Source organism: Hemitrygon akajei, chromosome 3 (assembly GCF_048418815.1).
Source record: "Hemitrygon akajei chromosome 3, sHemAka1.3, whole genome shotgun sequence".
Lineage (NCBI taxonomy): Eukaryota > Metazoa > Chordata > Chondrichthyes > Myliobatiformes > Dasyatidae > Hemitrygon > Hemitrygon akajei.
Genome location: NC_133126.1, coordinates 63,055,821 through 63,073,204, shown reverse-complemented (window position 1 = coordinate 63,073,204; position 17,384 = coordinate 63,055,821). Strand labels below are relative to the sequence as shown.

Sequence of the window (17,384 nt, the reverse complement as noted above, 5' to 3'; positions counted from 1 at the left end):
TCTGTACATTTCAGAGTCAAGGACCTGAGTCATAGGAAAAATACCAAGATTGGCACCCATAGTTAGCATATTGGCACTTACTAAAACAAATATAGAGAATCAATCAACACGTTTACCTCCAATTTCACATATATTTCACTAGGAAATTAAACATCTTCAGTGCTGCACTCATTTTTAATTAAATTATCGTTCAAATACTGGTGTAATAAAAAGCAGATAATTGAGGAAGGTCCTAGAACATCAGTTCCTATAATGAATTATGCACCAAAAACATATACCTTCTGCTTACCACCTCCCATGCTTTAGATTGCTTGTGAAATAGTATTGAAACCTTGTCATAAATAGTAAAACATTGGTAGTCAGGAACATGAGAGTAGCAGCTCAACTAAACATTCTCAAAATAAACACATGCATTTATTATGATACCTTGGTAGTTATGACTGCTGGTTAAAGGATGGGGTTTTCAGGGGGAAAGAACTATTATTCTTTTCAGATCTTCTGGCCCCAATATAAGTTGCAATTTCCACAATGTAAGCCATGTGCAATGCCTGGTAAGGATGCCATGAATCCTTGCCAGTGCAGAAAGACTAACTTTGAGGAGATGCGAAAGGATTTAGAAGGAGGGGATTGGGACAACTTGTTTTATGGAAAGGATGTAATAGAGAAATGGAGAACAATTAAAAGTGAAATTTTGAGGGTACAGAATCTTTATGTTCCTGTTAGGTTGAAAGGAAAGGTTAAAAGTTTGAGAGAGCCATGGTTTTCAAGGGATATTGGAAACTTGGTTAGGGAAAAGAGAGATATCTACAATAAATACAGGCAGCATGGAGTAAATGAGGTGCTCGAGGAATATAAAGAATGTAAGAAGAATCTTAAGAAAGAAATTAGAAAAGCTAAAAGATATGAGGTTACTTTGGTAAGTAAGGTCAAAATAAATCCAAAGGGTTATATTAATAGCAAAAGGATAGTGAGGGATAAAATTGGTCCTTTGGAGAATCAGAGTGGACAGCTATGTGTGGAGCCAAAAGAGATGGGGGAGATTTTGAACAATTTCTTTACTTCGGTATTCACTAAGGAGAAGGATATTGAATTGTGTAAGGTAAGGGAAACAAGTAGGGAAGTTATGAAAACTATGATGATTAAAGAGGAGGAAGTACTGGCACTTTTAAGGAATATAAAAGTGGATAAATCTCTGGGTCCTGACAGGATATTCCCTAGGACCTTGAGGGAAGTTAGTGTAGAAATAGCAGGCGCTCTGATAGAAATATTTCAAATGTCATTAGAAATGGGGATGGTGCCGGAGGATTGACGTATTGCTCATATGGTTCCATTGTTTAAAAAGGGTTCTAAGAGTAAACCTAGCAATTATAGGCCTGTCAGTTTGACATCAGTCGTGGGTAAATTAATGGAAAGTATTCTTAGAGATGGTATATATAATTATCTGGATAGACAAGGTCTGATTAGGAACAGTCAGCATGGATTTGTGCGTGGAAGGTCATGTTTGACAAATCTTGTTGAATTTTTTGAAGAGGTTACGAGGAAAATTGATGAGGGTAAAGCAGTAGATGTTGTCTATATGGACTTCAGTAAGGCCTTTGACAAGGTTCCACATGGAAGGTTAGTTAGGAAGGTTCAATCGTTAGGTATTAATATTGAAGTAGTAAAATGGATTCAACAGTGGCTGGATGGGAGATGCCCAGAGAGTAGTGGCAGATAACTAATTGTCAGGTTGGAGACCAGTGACTAGTGGTGTGCCTCAAGGACCTGTACTGTGTCCAATGCTGTTTGTCATATACATTAATGATCTGGATGATGGGGTGGTAAATTGGGTTAGTAAGTATGCAGATGATACTAAGGTAGGTGGCGTTCTGGATAATGAAGTAGGTTTTCAAAGCTTGCAGAGAGATTTAGGCCAGTTAGAAGAGTGGGCTGAACGATGGCAGATGGAGTTTAATACTGATAAGTGTGAGGTGCAACATTTTGGTAGGAATAATCCAAATAGAACATACATGGTAAATGGTAGGGCACTGAAGAATGCAGTAGAATAGAGTGATCTAGGAATAATGGTGCATAGTTCCCTGAAGGTGGAATCTCATGTGGATAGGGTGGTGAAGAAAGCTTTTGGTATGCTGGCCTTTATAAATCAGAGCATTGACTATAGGAGTTGGGATGTAATGTTAAAATTGTACAAGGCATTGGTAAGGCCGAATTTGGAGTATTGTGTACATTTCTGGTCACCGAATTATAGGGAAGATATCAACAAAATAGAGTACAGAGAAGATTTACTAGAATGTTACCTGGGTTTCAGCAGCTAAGTTACATGGAAAAGGTTGAACAAGTTAGGTCTTTATTCTTTGGAGCATAGAAGGTTGAGGGGGGACTTGATAGAGGTATTTAAAATTATGAGGGGGATAGATAGAGTTGACGTGGATAGGCTTTTTTCCATTGAGAGTAGGGGAGATTCAAACAAGAGGACATGAGTTGAGAGTTAGGGGGCAAAAGTTTAAGGGTAACATGAGGGGGAATTTCTTTACTCGGAGAGTGGTAGCTGTGTGGAACGAACTTCCAGTAGAAGTGGTAGAGGCAGGTTTGGTATTGTCATTTAAAGTAAAATTGGATAGGTCTATGGACAGGAAAGGAATGGAAGGTTATGGGCTGAGTGCGGGCCAGTGGGACTAGATGAGAGTAAGCATTCAGCATGGACTAGAAGGGCCAAGATGGCCTGTTCCCATGCTGTAATTGTTATATGGTTATGTGGTTATATGCTGTGCCATGTCTGTCAATGAGGGGATTGGCACAGCTTTCACAGGGAAGTTCTCACTAGTCAGATCAAATTGAGTTTATTATCTTGTGCACAAGCATGGTAAGGGACAGATACAATGATAAACTTGCTTGGGGCAGCAGCACAGACATACTGATAAGGGTAACACACAAAATATAACATACATTAAATCATACCAGTGAAAAACAATGTGCAAAAGCAATATATTAGTATATGAAAAAACTTAATCAAACACAAGTCCATGGCAGTGCAAGAGGTTGCCACCGATACAGAGGAAGCCACACTGGGATCACTGGACACAATATACAGACCCTTACAGACTCACAGGTGAAGTGCTGTCTCACCTGGAAGGACTGTTTGGGGCTCTGAATGGTGGTGAAGGAAATGGTATAGGGGCAGGAGTAGAACTTGTCCCACTAACAGGGATAAGTGCCATGAGGAAGATCAGTGGGGAGGGACAAGTGGACAAGGCAGTCATGTAGAGAGTGATTACTACTGAAAGCAGAGAGTTGGAGAGGACGGGGAGGGAAAGATGTGCTTAGTGGGAGAACGATGTATGTATACTGAGGCTTGTCTGATGGTAGTTAAGGATAAGGTGACCCCTATTCCATTTATGGCAGTGGGAGGACGGGCTAAGGGCAGATATGCTGGAAATGGAGGAGTTGCAGGTGAGGGCAGCATCAATAGTCGTGGAAGAGGAACCCCATTTTTTTGAAGAAGTAAAACAATTCAGATGTTCTAGAATGAAGGGGCTACCCTGAGGACAGATGCAGTAGAGAGAGAAGAACTGAGAAAAAGGAATACCATTTTTACAGGTGACAGGATGGGAAGATAGGTTTATAAAATATATCAATAGATAGTCTGTCTCCAGAGATAGAGGCAAAGGAATTCAGAAACAGGAGAGGGTGAGAGAGATGAACCAAGTAAATTTGAGGTCAAGATGGAAATTGGAAGCAATGTTACTTAGAATGACAAGATCAGCATTGATGCAGGAAGCAGCAGTAATACAGTCACCAATGTTGCCCAGAAAGAGTTTGAGGGGCTTTACCAGTGTAGGTTTGGAACATGGACCATTCCACATAGCCAACAAAAAGGCGGCCTTAGCTGGGTTGCATGCATGTGACCAAGGTTACACCGTGTGGGAGGAGAAGAAAGTGAAATTCTTGAGGGTGCAAACCAGCTCCACCAGACGTAGAAGAGTGGTGGTGGAGGGGAACTGGTTATGTCTGTTGTTCAGAAAGAACCTGATCAAGGAAGACGTCTATAGGGGTTGGACATCCATTGTGAGGCAATCAGGGTCATTGATATTGTTACTAATCCATACTGATTAAGATCTGTTGATCAGAAATTAAAAGATCTATTTGCAAAGGGCAATTCAGAGGTGCAGGTCTTGTGGATTGGTGATAAGGTTGGAGGAGTTTTTAGTGTTGATTCTGATCTGAGTGAGCAGACAGTGAGAGGCATCTGCTGTTGACCTGTTGTGATGATAGGCAAACTGAAGAGGATCCAAGTCATTTCTGAATCTGGAGTTCACTCACATCATAAGCAATCTCTTGGAGCACATTGTTATGGTGAATTCTAATGCTACAATATGGTGGTCACCAGCCCTTCTTAGGCACTGATAAAGTAGATATTCTTTTGAAGCAGGTGGGAACCACAGACCACAGAGGGCGAGGTTGAAAAAGCCCTTGAATTCTTCAAGCCCTTGGTTATCCTGGCAGATATGGTGTTTAGCCTTCAGCAGATTGTAAGTCTCCCAGTTCATCCAAGGCTTCTGGTTGGGAGACTTGAAATGTCTGTTTATTTATTTAGTTGTTTGTTTATTTATTTGCAGAAAAGACCCTTACAGATCAATGAGTTGCTGTAACAGGGGAACATACAAATTCCTTAAAGACAGCATTGGAATTGAACTCTGAACTCCAGAACATCCTGAGCTGCACTAGCATCACGCAAACTGCTGCACGACTGTGCCGACTCAAATGGTAGTTGTTGTGGGTACATACCCGTCCATGCAGTTCCTTATGATGTCAGTGACAACTGTGGCAGATGCATTCAGGTCTCAGAATCAAAATCAGGTTTATTATCAGCAGCATGTGATGTGAAATCTGTTGCCCAGTCTACTGATTCAATGCAGTTGTATTATTTGTTCTTCTATATCTCTTTACCAACTCTTCATAATCTTCATCTCCGGTGGCATGCTCTTCAGTCTCTGCCTGTATACAGGAAAGCAGCAGCACAGCCAAGTGGTAGGATAGAACGGTTGGTGATGGTGGTAAGGTGATCCATATGTGATCAATGAAGACTTATGTAGGCAAGTAATGAATGCTGTAGCTGCAAAGAAATTTAGGGCAAATAAATTATTTTCCAGATACTTGCCATAAATAGCAGTACCAGGGGGACATCAGAGACTGTTAAGTACTATGCTTCTCAGATATATTTCTCACCTCCAGCACTCTGGACATAGTGCTCCAGCCCAAGGGCTGCTTCATCCACTGCATGGACTGGATAGCTCTTGCTCTCAGGTCTTCTGTTTTATTCTCCAGAAATTGTACAGTAGCCAGGAGGATGGTAGGGAGGGACAGGCTTAGGGAACTGCAGTTAGACTTGGAGTTCTTTCTTGCAGCTTTAGCAAAAATTGAATATAACTTCATCAAACTTACTTATGAAGTTCTGCAGAACAGATTTATCTGAAAATCTACCTACATGCATCTGTAAACATATTTTTTATGATCACAAGATCATTAAGAACTTAAAGTTCTGCAGGTCTATCCTATCAGTGAGTTGCTCATTACTGAAGAAAATGAAGTAGCGGCACATCGTGCTGATGCCTGATCGAAGGAGGCGCGGTCTAATAGAGAGTGCCCATCTTGGTCGCTTTTCTTGTGATTGCAAGACCCTTTTGGACATTGTTAATGTGAAATCCCGCAAGTTTGATTCACTGATTTATTGGCTGACAGCAAGGACAGACAGTGGGGGAGCTGCATGGCCTCAGTTATAGTGAGTTCTAGCCCTCAAGCTGCAGTGTCACCTGTTTACAGCCACCAGAAGTAAGGCAGCAAAGTCAGTGCACTCCTGCTTGGCCAGTGTGGTGCAGCTTCCAGGCTGGAGTCCGTGCTGCCCCCCAGGAGCAAACTCTATTGCGGTCGACTGCAGATTTTGCGGCATTCAGTGGACTCAGGGGCTCAAGCCATTGTGTCGCCTGTTTAGAGCTGCAAGGATAAAACTGATAAAGTCAGAGTTTTGCAATAAAATCTGAGACATGTGCCATGTTGGACAGCCAAAAATGACATCGTCAAATTCAAAGGACAAACTCAAAGGCGCATGATCAGATATAGCAATAGCGTCATGTTCACAGTTTTTAACATTAGGCAAAAGACGGGGATCAACTATAATATAATCAATCCTCGAATATTTTTTATAAACATGAAAAAAAGGAATATTCTCTGTTATCAGGGTGTAAATGCCTCTATAATTCGATCAACCCAAAATCGGTCAATCAGAGTTAATAATTGATGCAGAACGATTTGGAAATCGCTGATTAGTTGAGCTCTTGTCAATCATAGGATTTAAACAACAGTTAAAATTCCCACCCATTATCAACATATATTCATTTAAATCTGGCAGCAAAGCAAATATTTTTTTTAAAAAAGGATCATCTAAATTAGGACCATACAAATTAACCAAAACAACCATTCTATTACAAATCACTCCTTTAACAATTACCATTAGAATCTGATTCAATATCCTCTTGAGTAAATATATTAGATTTAATAAAGATAGACACGCCCTTAGTTTTGCTCTGGGAAGTAGCATGGAGCTGTATTCCATTCCACCAGCAAAAAAATCTATATTGATCTCCCGCCCTGATATGCATCTCCTGAGCAAAAATTATATCAGGTTGGAATCGATTAATAATTTTAATAGTCTTTTTTCATTTAATAGGATGATTCCAAACATGTACATTCCAACTTATTACATTAATCCGTTTAACTGCCATACTATAATTTTATTCCAATTTACTTTATACATGCACAGAACACATACCAATACGGGATTATCAAAGATGGCAGTGATGAAGAATACAACCACATAGAAAATACGCATGCTCCGGAACCACCCAATAGGAAAGAACTCCTAACTCTAAACCCACAAGCCCAAAAAAAAGGCAAGCGAACTAAGATAGAATACGAAGCCACAGGCCGCTCTGTCGGTCTCGTCTCTCCCTCCCCCCAGCCAGCACACAAAGAAAATAAAAATGACCTTGCAAGAAAGACAGTAATGTCTTGACAAAGGAGAGTGTTTACATTCCATCATGTATTAAACAGAAAAAGAACCAAAATAATATAATCTCTTAGAGAGAAAAACCAGCGCCATCTTAAGTTTAGCTTTAAATCTCTCAGAAAACTTTAAATTCAGCTATAGGGTGCTATAATAAAACAGATAAAAAAAGGTTAATAGTATATTTAACTGAACTAAATTTATGAAAATATTAATTAGTAATATCATAGTAATTAAACCCTCCCAGATATATATATGTAAAAAGAAACCCTATTGGTAGGGAAAAAAAGCTACCAGTTAGTAAGTTAAGAAACAACAAAAAAAACAAACAAAATATTAGATAAAAGGAACAAATCCTTTTATCCTCTTTTCTCAGTCAAATATGTAATTGACCATTTAAACAGTCAAACTTTAACCGTAAATCTTTCCAAAAAAAAATCCAATAGAATGTAATGATGAGCAGGTTTTCTTATCTTCTTTTATTAATCTGTCAATGAAATATCCAAATAGCCTTCATATATCTTCTTTTCAAAATGTGAGTAATATACAGATAATCAAACAGCTTTTCAGATAGTTCATTCGGTAGTAACGTTAGTGGCGGTCCAGCGCGACTTTTGGGTCAAAGAAAGTGTGTGGGGAAGATTTAGGAGGAAAAACTTCCATTCTTGTCAGGTAACTCAAAGAGGGAAATAGTTTCTTATCATATGCTTGTTTCATTACTAAAGCAAATCTTGCTCTTTGTTCCATTACTTCTTTTGGATAATCATCATAAAAACAGAGCTCAGACTCATTGAATCTGAAAACTCTGTTTTCTTGCCTGTCGCATTATTTGATCTTTAATTTTAAAGTGATGAAAACAAACCAAAATAAATCTTGGTCTGGTTGAGTCTTTAAATTTCAAAGTGGACAGCCTGTGCGCTCTTTCAATAGCAGGCGGCTGTGATAAAATAGTCGGAAATAGATCATGAAAGAGCTTACCAAAGTAAACCGTTAAGTCTCCATTTTCAGCTCCTTCTTGCAATCCAACAATTCATATGTTGTTTCGGCGAGACTTAGTTTCCAGATCAATAATCTTATTATGATACTTTTCCAAACGGGTTGTAGTTTCAGATAGCTTTTGCTTAGTTGACTTCAATTCCTCTTCATGTTTAGAAACCTGAGTTTCCACATCTTTAAGTTTTCCCAGAAATAACTTCATTTCATTATTATTTTTTTCCAGTTGATCTTTAATTACCTTATTCTAATCTTGAATTGAATTCAGTGTCCGAACGATATCTTCAGCCCATGCTGGCATTTCCTTCGGCATCTTTCCTTTTCCATTACCTTTGTCAGTAGGTTCATGCAGATTCTTCCCACTTCTCATAGACATAGACATATTACTCCCCTTCAAGAATCAGCAATTAAAAATTTTAAATTCAAAATTTAAGCTGTGGGGAGGGAGAGAAAACTAACAGCAGCACAGAATTAGTGCTACTCCATCGACAGACAGAGGCGGTTGTTGCAGAACAGAGATTTATCTGAAAATTTACCTACATGCATCTGTAAACATATTTTTTATGATCACAAGATCATTAAGAGCTTAAAGTTCTGCAGGTCTATCCCATCAGTGAGTTGCTCATTACTGAAGAAAATGAAGTAGCGGCACATCGTGCTGATGCCTGATCGAAGGAGGCATGAAGTCTAATAGAGAGTGACCATCTTGGTCGCTTTTCTTGTGATTGCAAGACCCTTTTGGACATTGTTAATGTGAAATCCCGCAAGTTTGATTCATTGATTTATTGGCTGACAGCAAGGACAGACAGTGGGGGAGCTGCATGGCCTCAGTTATAGTGAGTTCTAGCCCTCAAGCTGCAGTGTCACCTGTTTACAGCCACCAGAAGTAAGGCAGCAAAGTCGGTGCACTCCAGCTTGGCCAGTGTGGTGCAGCTTCCAGGCTGGAGTCCGTGCTGCCCCCCCAGGCCCCCACCCTCCAGTGTTTGCTCGCCAGAAGCAAACTCTATTGTGGTCGACTGCAGATTTTGCAGCATTCAGTGGACTCAGGGCCTCAAGCCATTGTGTCACCTGTTTAGAGCTGCAAGGAGAGGCATCAGAGCTGATACGCTCCACCAGGGATGATGTGGTGCAGCATCCAGGCTGGAATCGGTGCTGTCTCCAGTGTTCGCTTGGCAAAAGACAAGCTCTCACACAAAGATTTCCAGCATCTGCAGATTTTCTCTTGTTTGTGAGAAGACAAGGTCTATTGTGGTCAAATTCAGATTCCTGCAGCATTGATCGCTCAAGCCTGGGCTCTTTGATTGCATGGTTGTATGTGCTATGTGACTGTTGGTACTGTATTTTGCAGCTTGTCCCTGGAGTAACGGTCTCTCATTTGGCTGTATTCATGGGTACTCATGTATGGTTGGATGATAATTAAATTTGAATTGAATTCAATATGGCTTGACCACACTGTTTAACATTACTATGTGCATATCAATGTCACTGCCTCCCACCACATCACAGATAAGTAATGTACTGGGTCATTCCATCTGACACTAACTCAGATCCACCAGATATTAAGTTGAATAGGTTAGCCTGGTGGCTAAAGATTAATGCACAGAGGTGCTCAGCACTTTCAAACTATAGCTAGGCCAGAAACATTGTAAGATTAAACAGTGCTGACGAAGAGTCTCGGCCCGAAACGTCGACTGTGTTTCTTCTTTTAGGTGCTGCCTGGCCTGCTGCGTTCCACCAGCATTTTGTGTGTGTTGTAAGATTAAAGTTCTAGGCCCTGGAAGGGAGACAGTGGAATATTATTGATACAATGTGAATTGAATAGGGTAGGCTAACCCAGGGATTCAACTAGAGTATCCATGGAACTTAATCATTAGAGGTTATGATTTTTTTTTTCTCTGATCAAGTGTAATACTTCCCCACTCTTTAGCCTTCCAGAGGCAGGTGTCTTCATTCCAATCAGAGGAATGCTGCCATAGTTTGCATGATTTGTTCCTGACCTTTGATGATACTCACACCATTACATCACCAATATTAAAGGGTATGAAGTGATGTGGAGTCAGGAGCAAAAAAGTGCATAGTGAAGTACAGCATGAAAACAGGCTCTTCAGCCCATCTAGTCTGTGCTGAACCATTTAAACTGCCTACACCATCTACCTGCACCAGGAACATAGCCCTCCATATCCCTACTATCCACGTACCTATCCAAACTTCACTTAAATATTGAAATTGAGCTTGCATACACCACTTGTGCAGACAGCTCATTCTACCCTTTCACGAACCTCTGACTGAAGAAGTTTCACTCATGGTCCCTTTAAACTTCTCACCTTTCATCCTTAACCAATGACCGCTAGTTGCAGTCCCACCCAACCTCAGTGGAAAAAAACCTGCTTGCAATTACCCCTCATCTATACCCCTCATAATTTTGAATGCCTCTATCAAATCTCCTCTCAAATTTCTACATTCTAAGGAATGAAGTTCTAATCTATTCAATCTTTCCATATAATTCAGGTCTTTCAGACTCAGCAACATCCTTGTAAATTTTCACTGTACTCTTTCAACTGATGTGTCAAGTTACTTAATGATAAATGATGAATACTGAGAAAGGAAACCCTATCACTTTGCCTTTGCACAAAAGTCAGTGCAAATCAAGAAAGAAACACTTGGAATGGTATTTGGAATAAATAAAGTCATTATTTTTAATAGGCAAATTGTTTATCCTAGTAGCAGATTATAAATTAATACCAGTGATATTACGCTGCCAATCAGCATTGCTACTGCAGTGTCACTAGGGATGCAAAATGAACAATCCCATCGTAGTACAAATATATAATTCAATACTCAGTTTCAATCCAAATGTAATAGCTCTGTTCCTCCCACCACATGGAAACTTATGTTGAAGGTGAACATGTGATCAACAGGTTAAATGTAATTGATGTAACTTCAGTAACTGCATCGTAATTCAAAGAGAGATATGTGTTCAAAAAGGTCTATGAACCTGTATTGAACAGTTGAATCTGACCAGTGAACTGACAATGAATTGAAATCATCTTCAACGATTGCAATGTGAACAGTGGTACATCAGGTGGGGTTACAGCATTAATGCCATCTATCTTGAGAGAAAAAAATTAGCTAAGCTCCACACAGGTGAGCCCATGTTACAGGAATTTGAGATATGAAAATTCACCCTTGGAGAATTCATAAATCACAACCCAAAAAACCAAGATAGTAATAAAATTAACTCTTACAGGATTGAAATGTGAGTGCGGGGGGAATAAATAAACACAAAATGTGAAAGAAGCAGCAAATTTTGTCTTGTTTTGCAACTCGCACTTTTTAATACATGTGCAAATAATGTGTTAGATTTTTCAGCACAGTTGGTAAATTGTGCTATCCAGTAGTTTTCTTTTCAAGAGTTTTCCATATTATTTAGTCTCAAGATGGCTGAAACAGGGCCATCAAGCTTAAGTACAAATTGTAAATCTAAACGGCTATGTAAAGGAGTTTCACTTGGTGTAAAACTTGATATTTGTTGGAAGAAGTGATCAGTCTTGCCAAAGTGCAGGCATGGGGCAGTATAGTTCGTGTTTTTGATGGCGGTGTAACAGTGATCGAGCGCGCTAGCTCCTCCAATTCTGCAAGTGACATGTTGGTGGTTGTTGATCAGAGACTTCTTAAAGCTAGCCAGGTTGCAGACATCCTAAAGATCAGAAATGGATCAAGGTGTGCAGTTTCATGACTGTTGATCATAATGCTCAGCCCCTCTGGTATCAGCTTAATATCCATCAGGGTGGAAAGTACACCATTAAAGAATGATGATGGAGAACTCCCTCAGCAAGTAGATTTTAGATACAGATTTTTAGATTGATTTATTATTTATCACATGTACATCAAAACATACAATGAAATACACTATTGGCATTAACAACCAATATAATCAGAGGATGTGCACCAGGCAGCCTTCAAGTGACACCACAAATTCCAGCGCCCACATTGCATGTCCACAATGTTCAGAACAACATGCAATCACATATAACAAGCAATAACAGCAAAACATGCCCCTGGCCTACCCACAAACACACACGGGCTTCCAACCTCAGGACAGGCCACCTCTGGGGAACCTCATGACCATGACCTGAACTCACAGACCTCGGACCTCTGGACTCAATGACGTAGGGGCTTTGACCTCCTGACTTGTCAATCATAGGATATGACTTTGAAATCACCGACAATGGGGTTTCAACCTCCAAACTTCAATCCCAGTACAGGCTGCCTCCAAGCCTCAATTCCAGACTGTGACTGTGGACTTGCAGACATTAGCTTCTGACCTCTGGTCTCAGCGAATAAGGTCCTCAATATTTGGGCTTCAACCTTCAGACTTGAGGGCTTAGGAATTGCCAATCATGCAAATCTGATTTCAGGATCAGCCAACCAACCTCAGGCCTCTGGTTCCAGGAGTCACTGACTTCAGGAATCACCCATCCTTGTTCTCGGGGCCTACAGTCCTCAAACCTCCATCCCGGGGATCACTGGCCTCCGACCGTGGAGCACTCTGACCTCTGGCTCTTTATTTAATGCCCTTGATTTCTCATAAACCACAATCCTATCTCTATCTTAACTTCCCATGCTGTCCCCACAAACCATTCCTATAAACCTAAAAGAATAAGTCCAAGCCACAAACCCAATGATTATCTTGAACGTATATGACAGTTGACTGCCAGATGTTCCAGGTCAGTGGAGCAGGAATGAGAATGAACTGCTACGTCTGTGAGTTAATTATGAAGCGAACACCACTGCCTCTGCCTTTACCTGATGTTGCTATCAACTCCATGCGGTTGATGAAGCAGCCCTTGGCCTGGAGCGTGTGTCGTCTCTGAGAAGCAGAGTACACAACAATCCCTGATGCCCCTCTGGTACTGCAGTCTTGCTCTGAGGTTTTCGGTTTTATAATCCAGATTGAACATTAGTCGGATAGATGGCAGGGAGGGGTGGCCTTAGGAACTTGCAGTTTTACCTGGACTTCAAGTGAATTGTTGGTTCACTTGGAAGAACAATTTGGTCCCTAGATGGTGGGAAGAACCCGGTAAAAGGACAAGTGGTGCATCTCCTTTTTTGGATGGGAAAGGGTGAGAAAAGCGAACCAGAGTTTTGAGGAGGGGTTGACATTTTGGGATGCTGTAATGCAGCATAATGAAAAACTTTATTTAATGATCAAATTTTGTTGAAGGTGGTGGAAATTCCTTGCCACAGGTAGTTGTGGAAGCCAAGTTATTGGGTACATTTAAGGCAAAGGTTGAAAGATTCTTGATTAGTCAGGGCATGATGGAATATGAAGAAAAACAAGAAATATAGAGAACCTACAGCACAATACAGGCCCTTTGGGCCATAAAGCTATGCTGAACATGTCCTTACCTTAGAACTGCCTAGGCTTACCCATAGCTTCTATTTTCCTAAGCTCCATATACCTACCTAGGAGTCTCTTAAAAGACCCTATCATTTCTGCTTCCACCACCACTGCCAGCAGCCCATTCCATGCGCTTGTTTTGAAATAGTCTGCATGGATGGCTTGAAAACTAAGTTTTTCAGTCCGTTTCGGTACATGTGGTAATACTAAGCCAATACTCCAATATCAAGTGCTGCCTACCACCCACTCCTCTGCCAGTTTCAAATATTGTTCTGTTCCCCATTTCCACCCTCAACCTCCAATGGAGCCTCCTAAGTGCGCTGATTCCATACCATCTCCCCCACCCACCAATCCCTAAAACCTTAAGGAAATTGTCTGGACTGCATGAGAACCACTGACGAGTAAAGAAGTTAAGTCATTCCTTGACAACATCACAAGCACATTCACAAGTGAGTAGGACTGGGTAGCACAGCATCATGAAATACCCTCCACTGTAACAGAATTTTGAGGAGATGGGACAATACCCATATATGCATTCCAGAGAAGTGCAGCTAACAAGAGTTTGGGACTGAGAGGGAAATGGATCAGCCATGATGAAACGGCGGAGCAGACTCAATGGGCCAAAGGGCTTAATTCTGCTCCTATATCTTATTATCTTATGGTCCTTCCTGGCAACAGTGTTTTCTGAGACATTGGATACCACCCCCGAGTTTACAGCTGCTATACTTGTTACTGAGGTGGTCTGGATTCCCGAGTCTGCCCATTTATCTGCCCATCTGTGGCAACAGATTTCAGCTGTAATAGTTCCAAACGGGAATATCTGATGATTCTCTTGGGAGCTGTATGCAAAATGTTCCCTTTCTCCAGCACCTTTTTTTTTGTAATTATGTCCTTATGAAGACATTACAGTTACAGCACTGCTAATAAAAAGAAAGGCTGATAATTTAGTGATTAGCCCTGATAAAATTGCAGTTGAAGGTTTTGTGGGACTGGAGTTTGAAATCCAAAATTGTTCACCTTGTTGCAGCACAGCTTTGGTATATCCTCTGATACAATATTGCTGTACATATGAGATCTCCTAATCTGTAGCGTTATAGTTAAACAGGAATTTAAAAGAAAATAAGTTATGTGTGATGAATAATAACTGAGTATATAATTAGCTTATTTTAATTGGGGGGAAATTTCATGATCCCAACTAACATTCCCCTGAATCAGCTCTGCTGCTCCAGTAGCTCAATAAAAAGACATTAATTGATTTTAGTATTTGCATGTAATTGTTCTCCTGCGTGCATCTGCATAAGGCACTCAACATAAGACAAATGATATGTTTCTTTTTGAAGGATTATATGAATCCAGGTGAATTAAATTCAGCTTTTCCTGTAAACAAGTACATATTTTATAATCTGCATTTTACACTTCTTAAAAATAGCCTTCTTACAGGTCGTGAGTACTGAAATAAAACCAGAGAACAAAAATTGTCACAAGCATTTTTGTTTACTTGTTTCCAGTGAATCAACAAGTAAGTTTTGTTACTGACATGTGTATTAGTAGGAAAACAATCATTGTTAGCTGAAGAATTGACCTCCTCACATTTGACCCTTCACAAATTACAGTTTGTTCAGGTTGCCACAAACCACATCATTACCCACACATTGTCCCTCATACTTATTCTTACCAGCCTTGTCATGGCTTGCTGGTGCTTCATATTTTGGTGAAGCATCTTCAAGATTTTCTTTACAAATATCAATCTTGGTATTCAGCTACAGGCAAGCCAGAAAGGTTCATTTCTGACTCAGAGATTCTCAATATTGACTTGAGATCCTATGACATTACATGCCCTCAAAAACTGTCAAGAAGACACCCATTGATCGAGTTCTACATTATGTTGAAAACTAATTGGACAAAGCATGATGGTAGAGCACAGTCACTAAATATATTCACATTGGGGAATTTCCATATTTCTCAGCAACAGTAGCTTGGAACTACTAGTAATCTCTTCAAGTCCTACAAGGTATTATTGCCAGATACCAGTTTGAGAGAAAAAGTAACTTTGTGGTCATCGGCCTATTTGTTATAGAGCACTTCTCTGTGAGATTATTGATAGGAGTGACTACTCTAATCCTGGAGATGAAATTATATCTTCAGATTGAGAGTATTCTCTATCATGTCATGTGGCAAAACCACCATACCACATTGAGCAGGTTCTGAATAGATCAGAAGGAATTTAACTTGAACAAGGGCTAGATGTTGCACTTTGATAAGATAAACCAGGGCAGTACTAACTGAGTAAATAGTAGGGAAAGTATTGTAGAACAGAAGAACTAGGAGTACAGTTACATAGTTTCTTGAAGGTGGCAATATAGGGAGAATGGATGGGGAGGAAGGTGTTTGGCACACTTGCCTTCATCAGTCAGCACTGAGTACAGGAGCTGGGACATCATGTTGCAACTGTGCATGTTGTTGGTAAGACCACACTTGGAGCATTGTGCATAGTTCAGGTTGCTTAGCTAGAGTAAAGATATCATTCAGCTAGAAAAGGTACAGAAAAGATTCTCAAGAATGTTACCAGAACTGGGGAGAGGCTGGGACCTTTCTCCCTAGAAAGTAGGATGTTGAGCAGTAACCATCTAGCACTATATAAAATCATGATGGTTGTAGGCAGGGTGGGGAGTCACAGTCTGTTTAGCAGGGTAGGGGTGTCTAAAATTATAAGAGATAGATTTAAATCGAAAGGAGAAATATTTGAAAGGGACCCAAAGGGTATTGTTTTCAAACATGGTGATGGGACAATGGATGAGTTGCCTTAGGAAGCTGTAGAGATAGATAAAATTACAGTGTTTAAAAGACATTTAGATAGGTACAAAGATAGAAAAGGTGTAGAGGAAATATGGACCATATGAAGGTAAATCACACTAGCTTGGATAGATATCTTGGTTGGCATGTATGAGTTTAGCCAAAGGGCTTGTTTCCTGTGCTTCATAACTCCATGACTCTAGCAACTCACTACTTGGTATCCATAAACTGCAACAGATCATTATCAGAAGCAGGAAAATTGTAATTCCACCTGAATACATAACCTGAGAAGAAGGTATTAAGTCACCAAAGTGATAGCTGGCAAGAGAGATTTAAGAATATCATGAAACTTCCTGTACTGAACTGGTAGTGTACAAATGAGACAGTACTGAAGAATTTCAATGATATGCGGGACAAATCAGCTCACTTAGTTGGCAGCACTATAGCAACATAAGCATTAATTCCCTTTATCCAATAAATAATGCAGCTGCAGATATTCCCTCCATTCTTTCTATCCCTCCTGCACTCTGCTTCTTAAAACATTTGTTTTCTACTTTTCCCATTTTGAAGAAGTGTCCTTAATCCGTAATATTGGGTCAGTTTCCTTCCCCATGGATGCTGCTTGACTTGTTCAGTTCTTCCAACATTTTCTGTTCTTAGATTATCTGTTTCTATCGGTTGTTTCTCTCATAAACTATTGACATATTGAGACTTCAGTCCATCAGACTGAAAATTCCAGAAGTCACAATGTTATCTTTCTGCAAAACAATACATCACATGAGTTTCTCATCCAATAAGTTTACAATATAAGTGAAAGTAGATTTAAGTAGGTACCTGTCAAGCTTGAGTACATATTTAAAGTCCCATATTGCTGCTTTCCACTGACTAAGCTCAGTGTACAAAATTCCACGATGTAAAAATGAATTCAAATTCTCAACGTCATTATTGATAAGCACTGTAAAGGAAGCACATAAACTCCTAAATCTGTTTAACAAGCATACAAAAAGTATAGTGTATCAATTTAAATACAGGTGTCCCCGCTTTACAAATGTTTGCTTTACACCACTTAGCTTTTACAAAAGACCTACATTAGTAACCTGTTTTCACATTACAAAGAAGATTTTCGCTTTTACAAAA

General features: G+C 40.0%; 1 protein-coding gene across 1 annotated transcript in view; it reads right to left on the bottom strand.

Moving 5' to 3' along the window:
- ttc6 (tetratricopeptide repeat domain 6) overlaps positions 1-17,384 on the bottom strand; it is a 273,996-nt gene that overhangs the window by 109,414 nt on the left and 147,198 nt on the right. Inside the window, exon 17 of the mRNA XM_073038984.1 lies at positions 17,082-17,202. Coding sequence (XP_072895085.1) covers positions 17,082-17,202 — 121 coding nt within the window. The remainder of the gene's footprint in view (positions 1-17,081; positions 17,203-17,384) is intronic.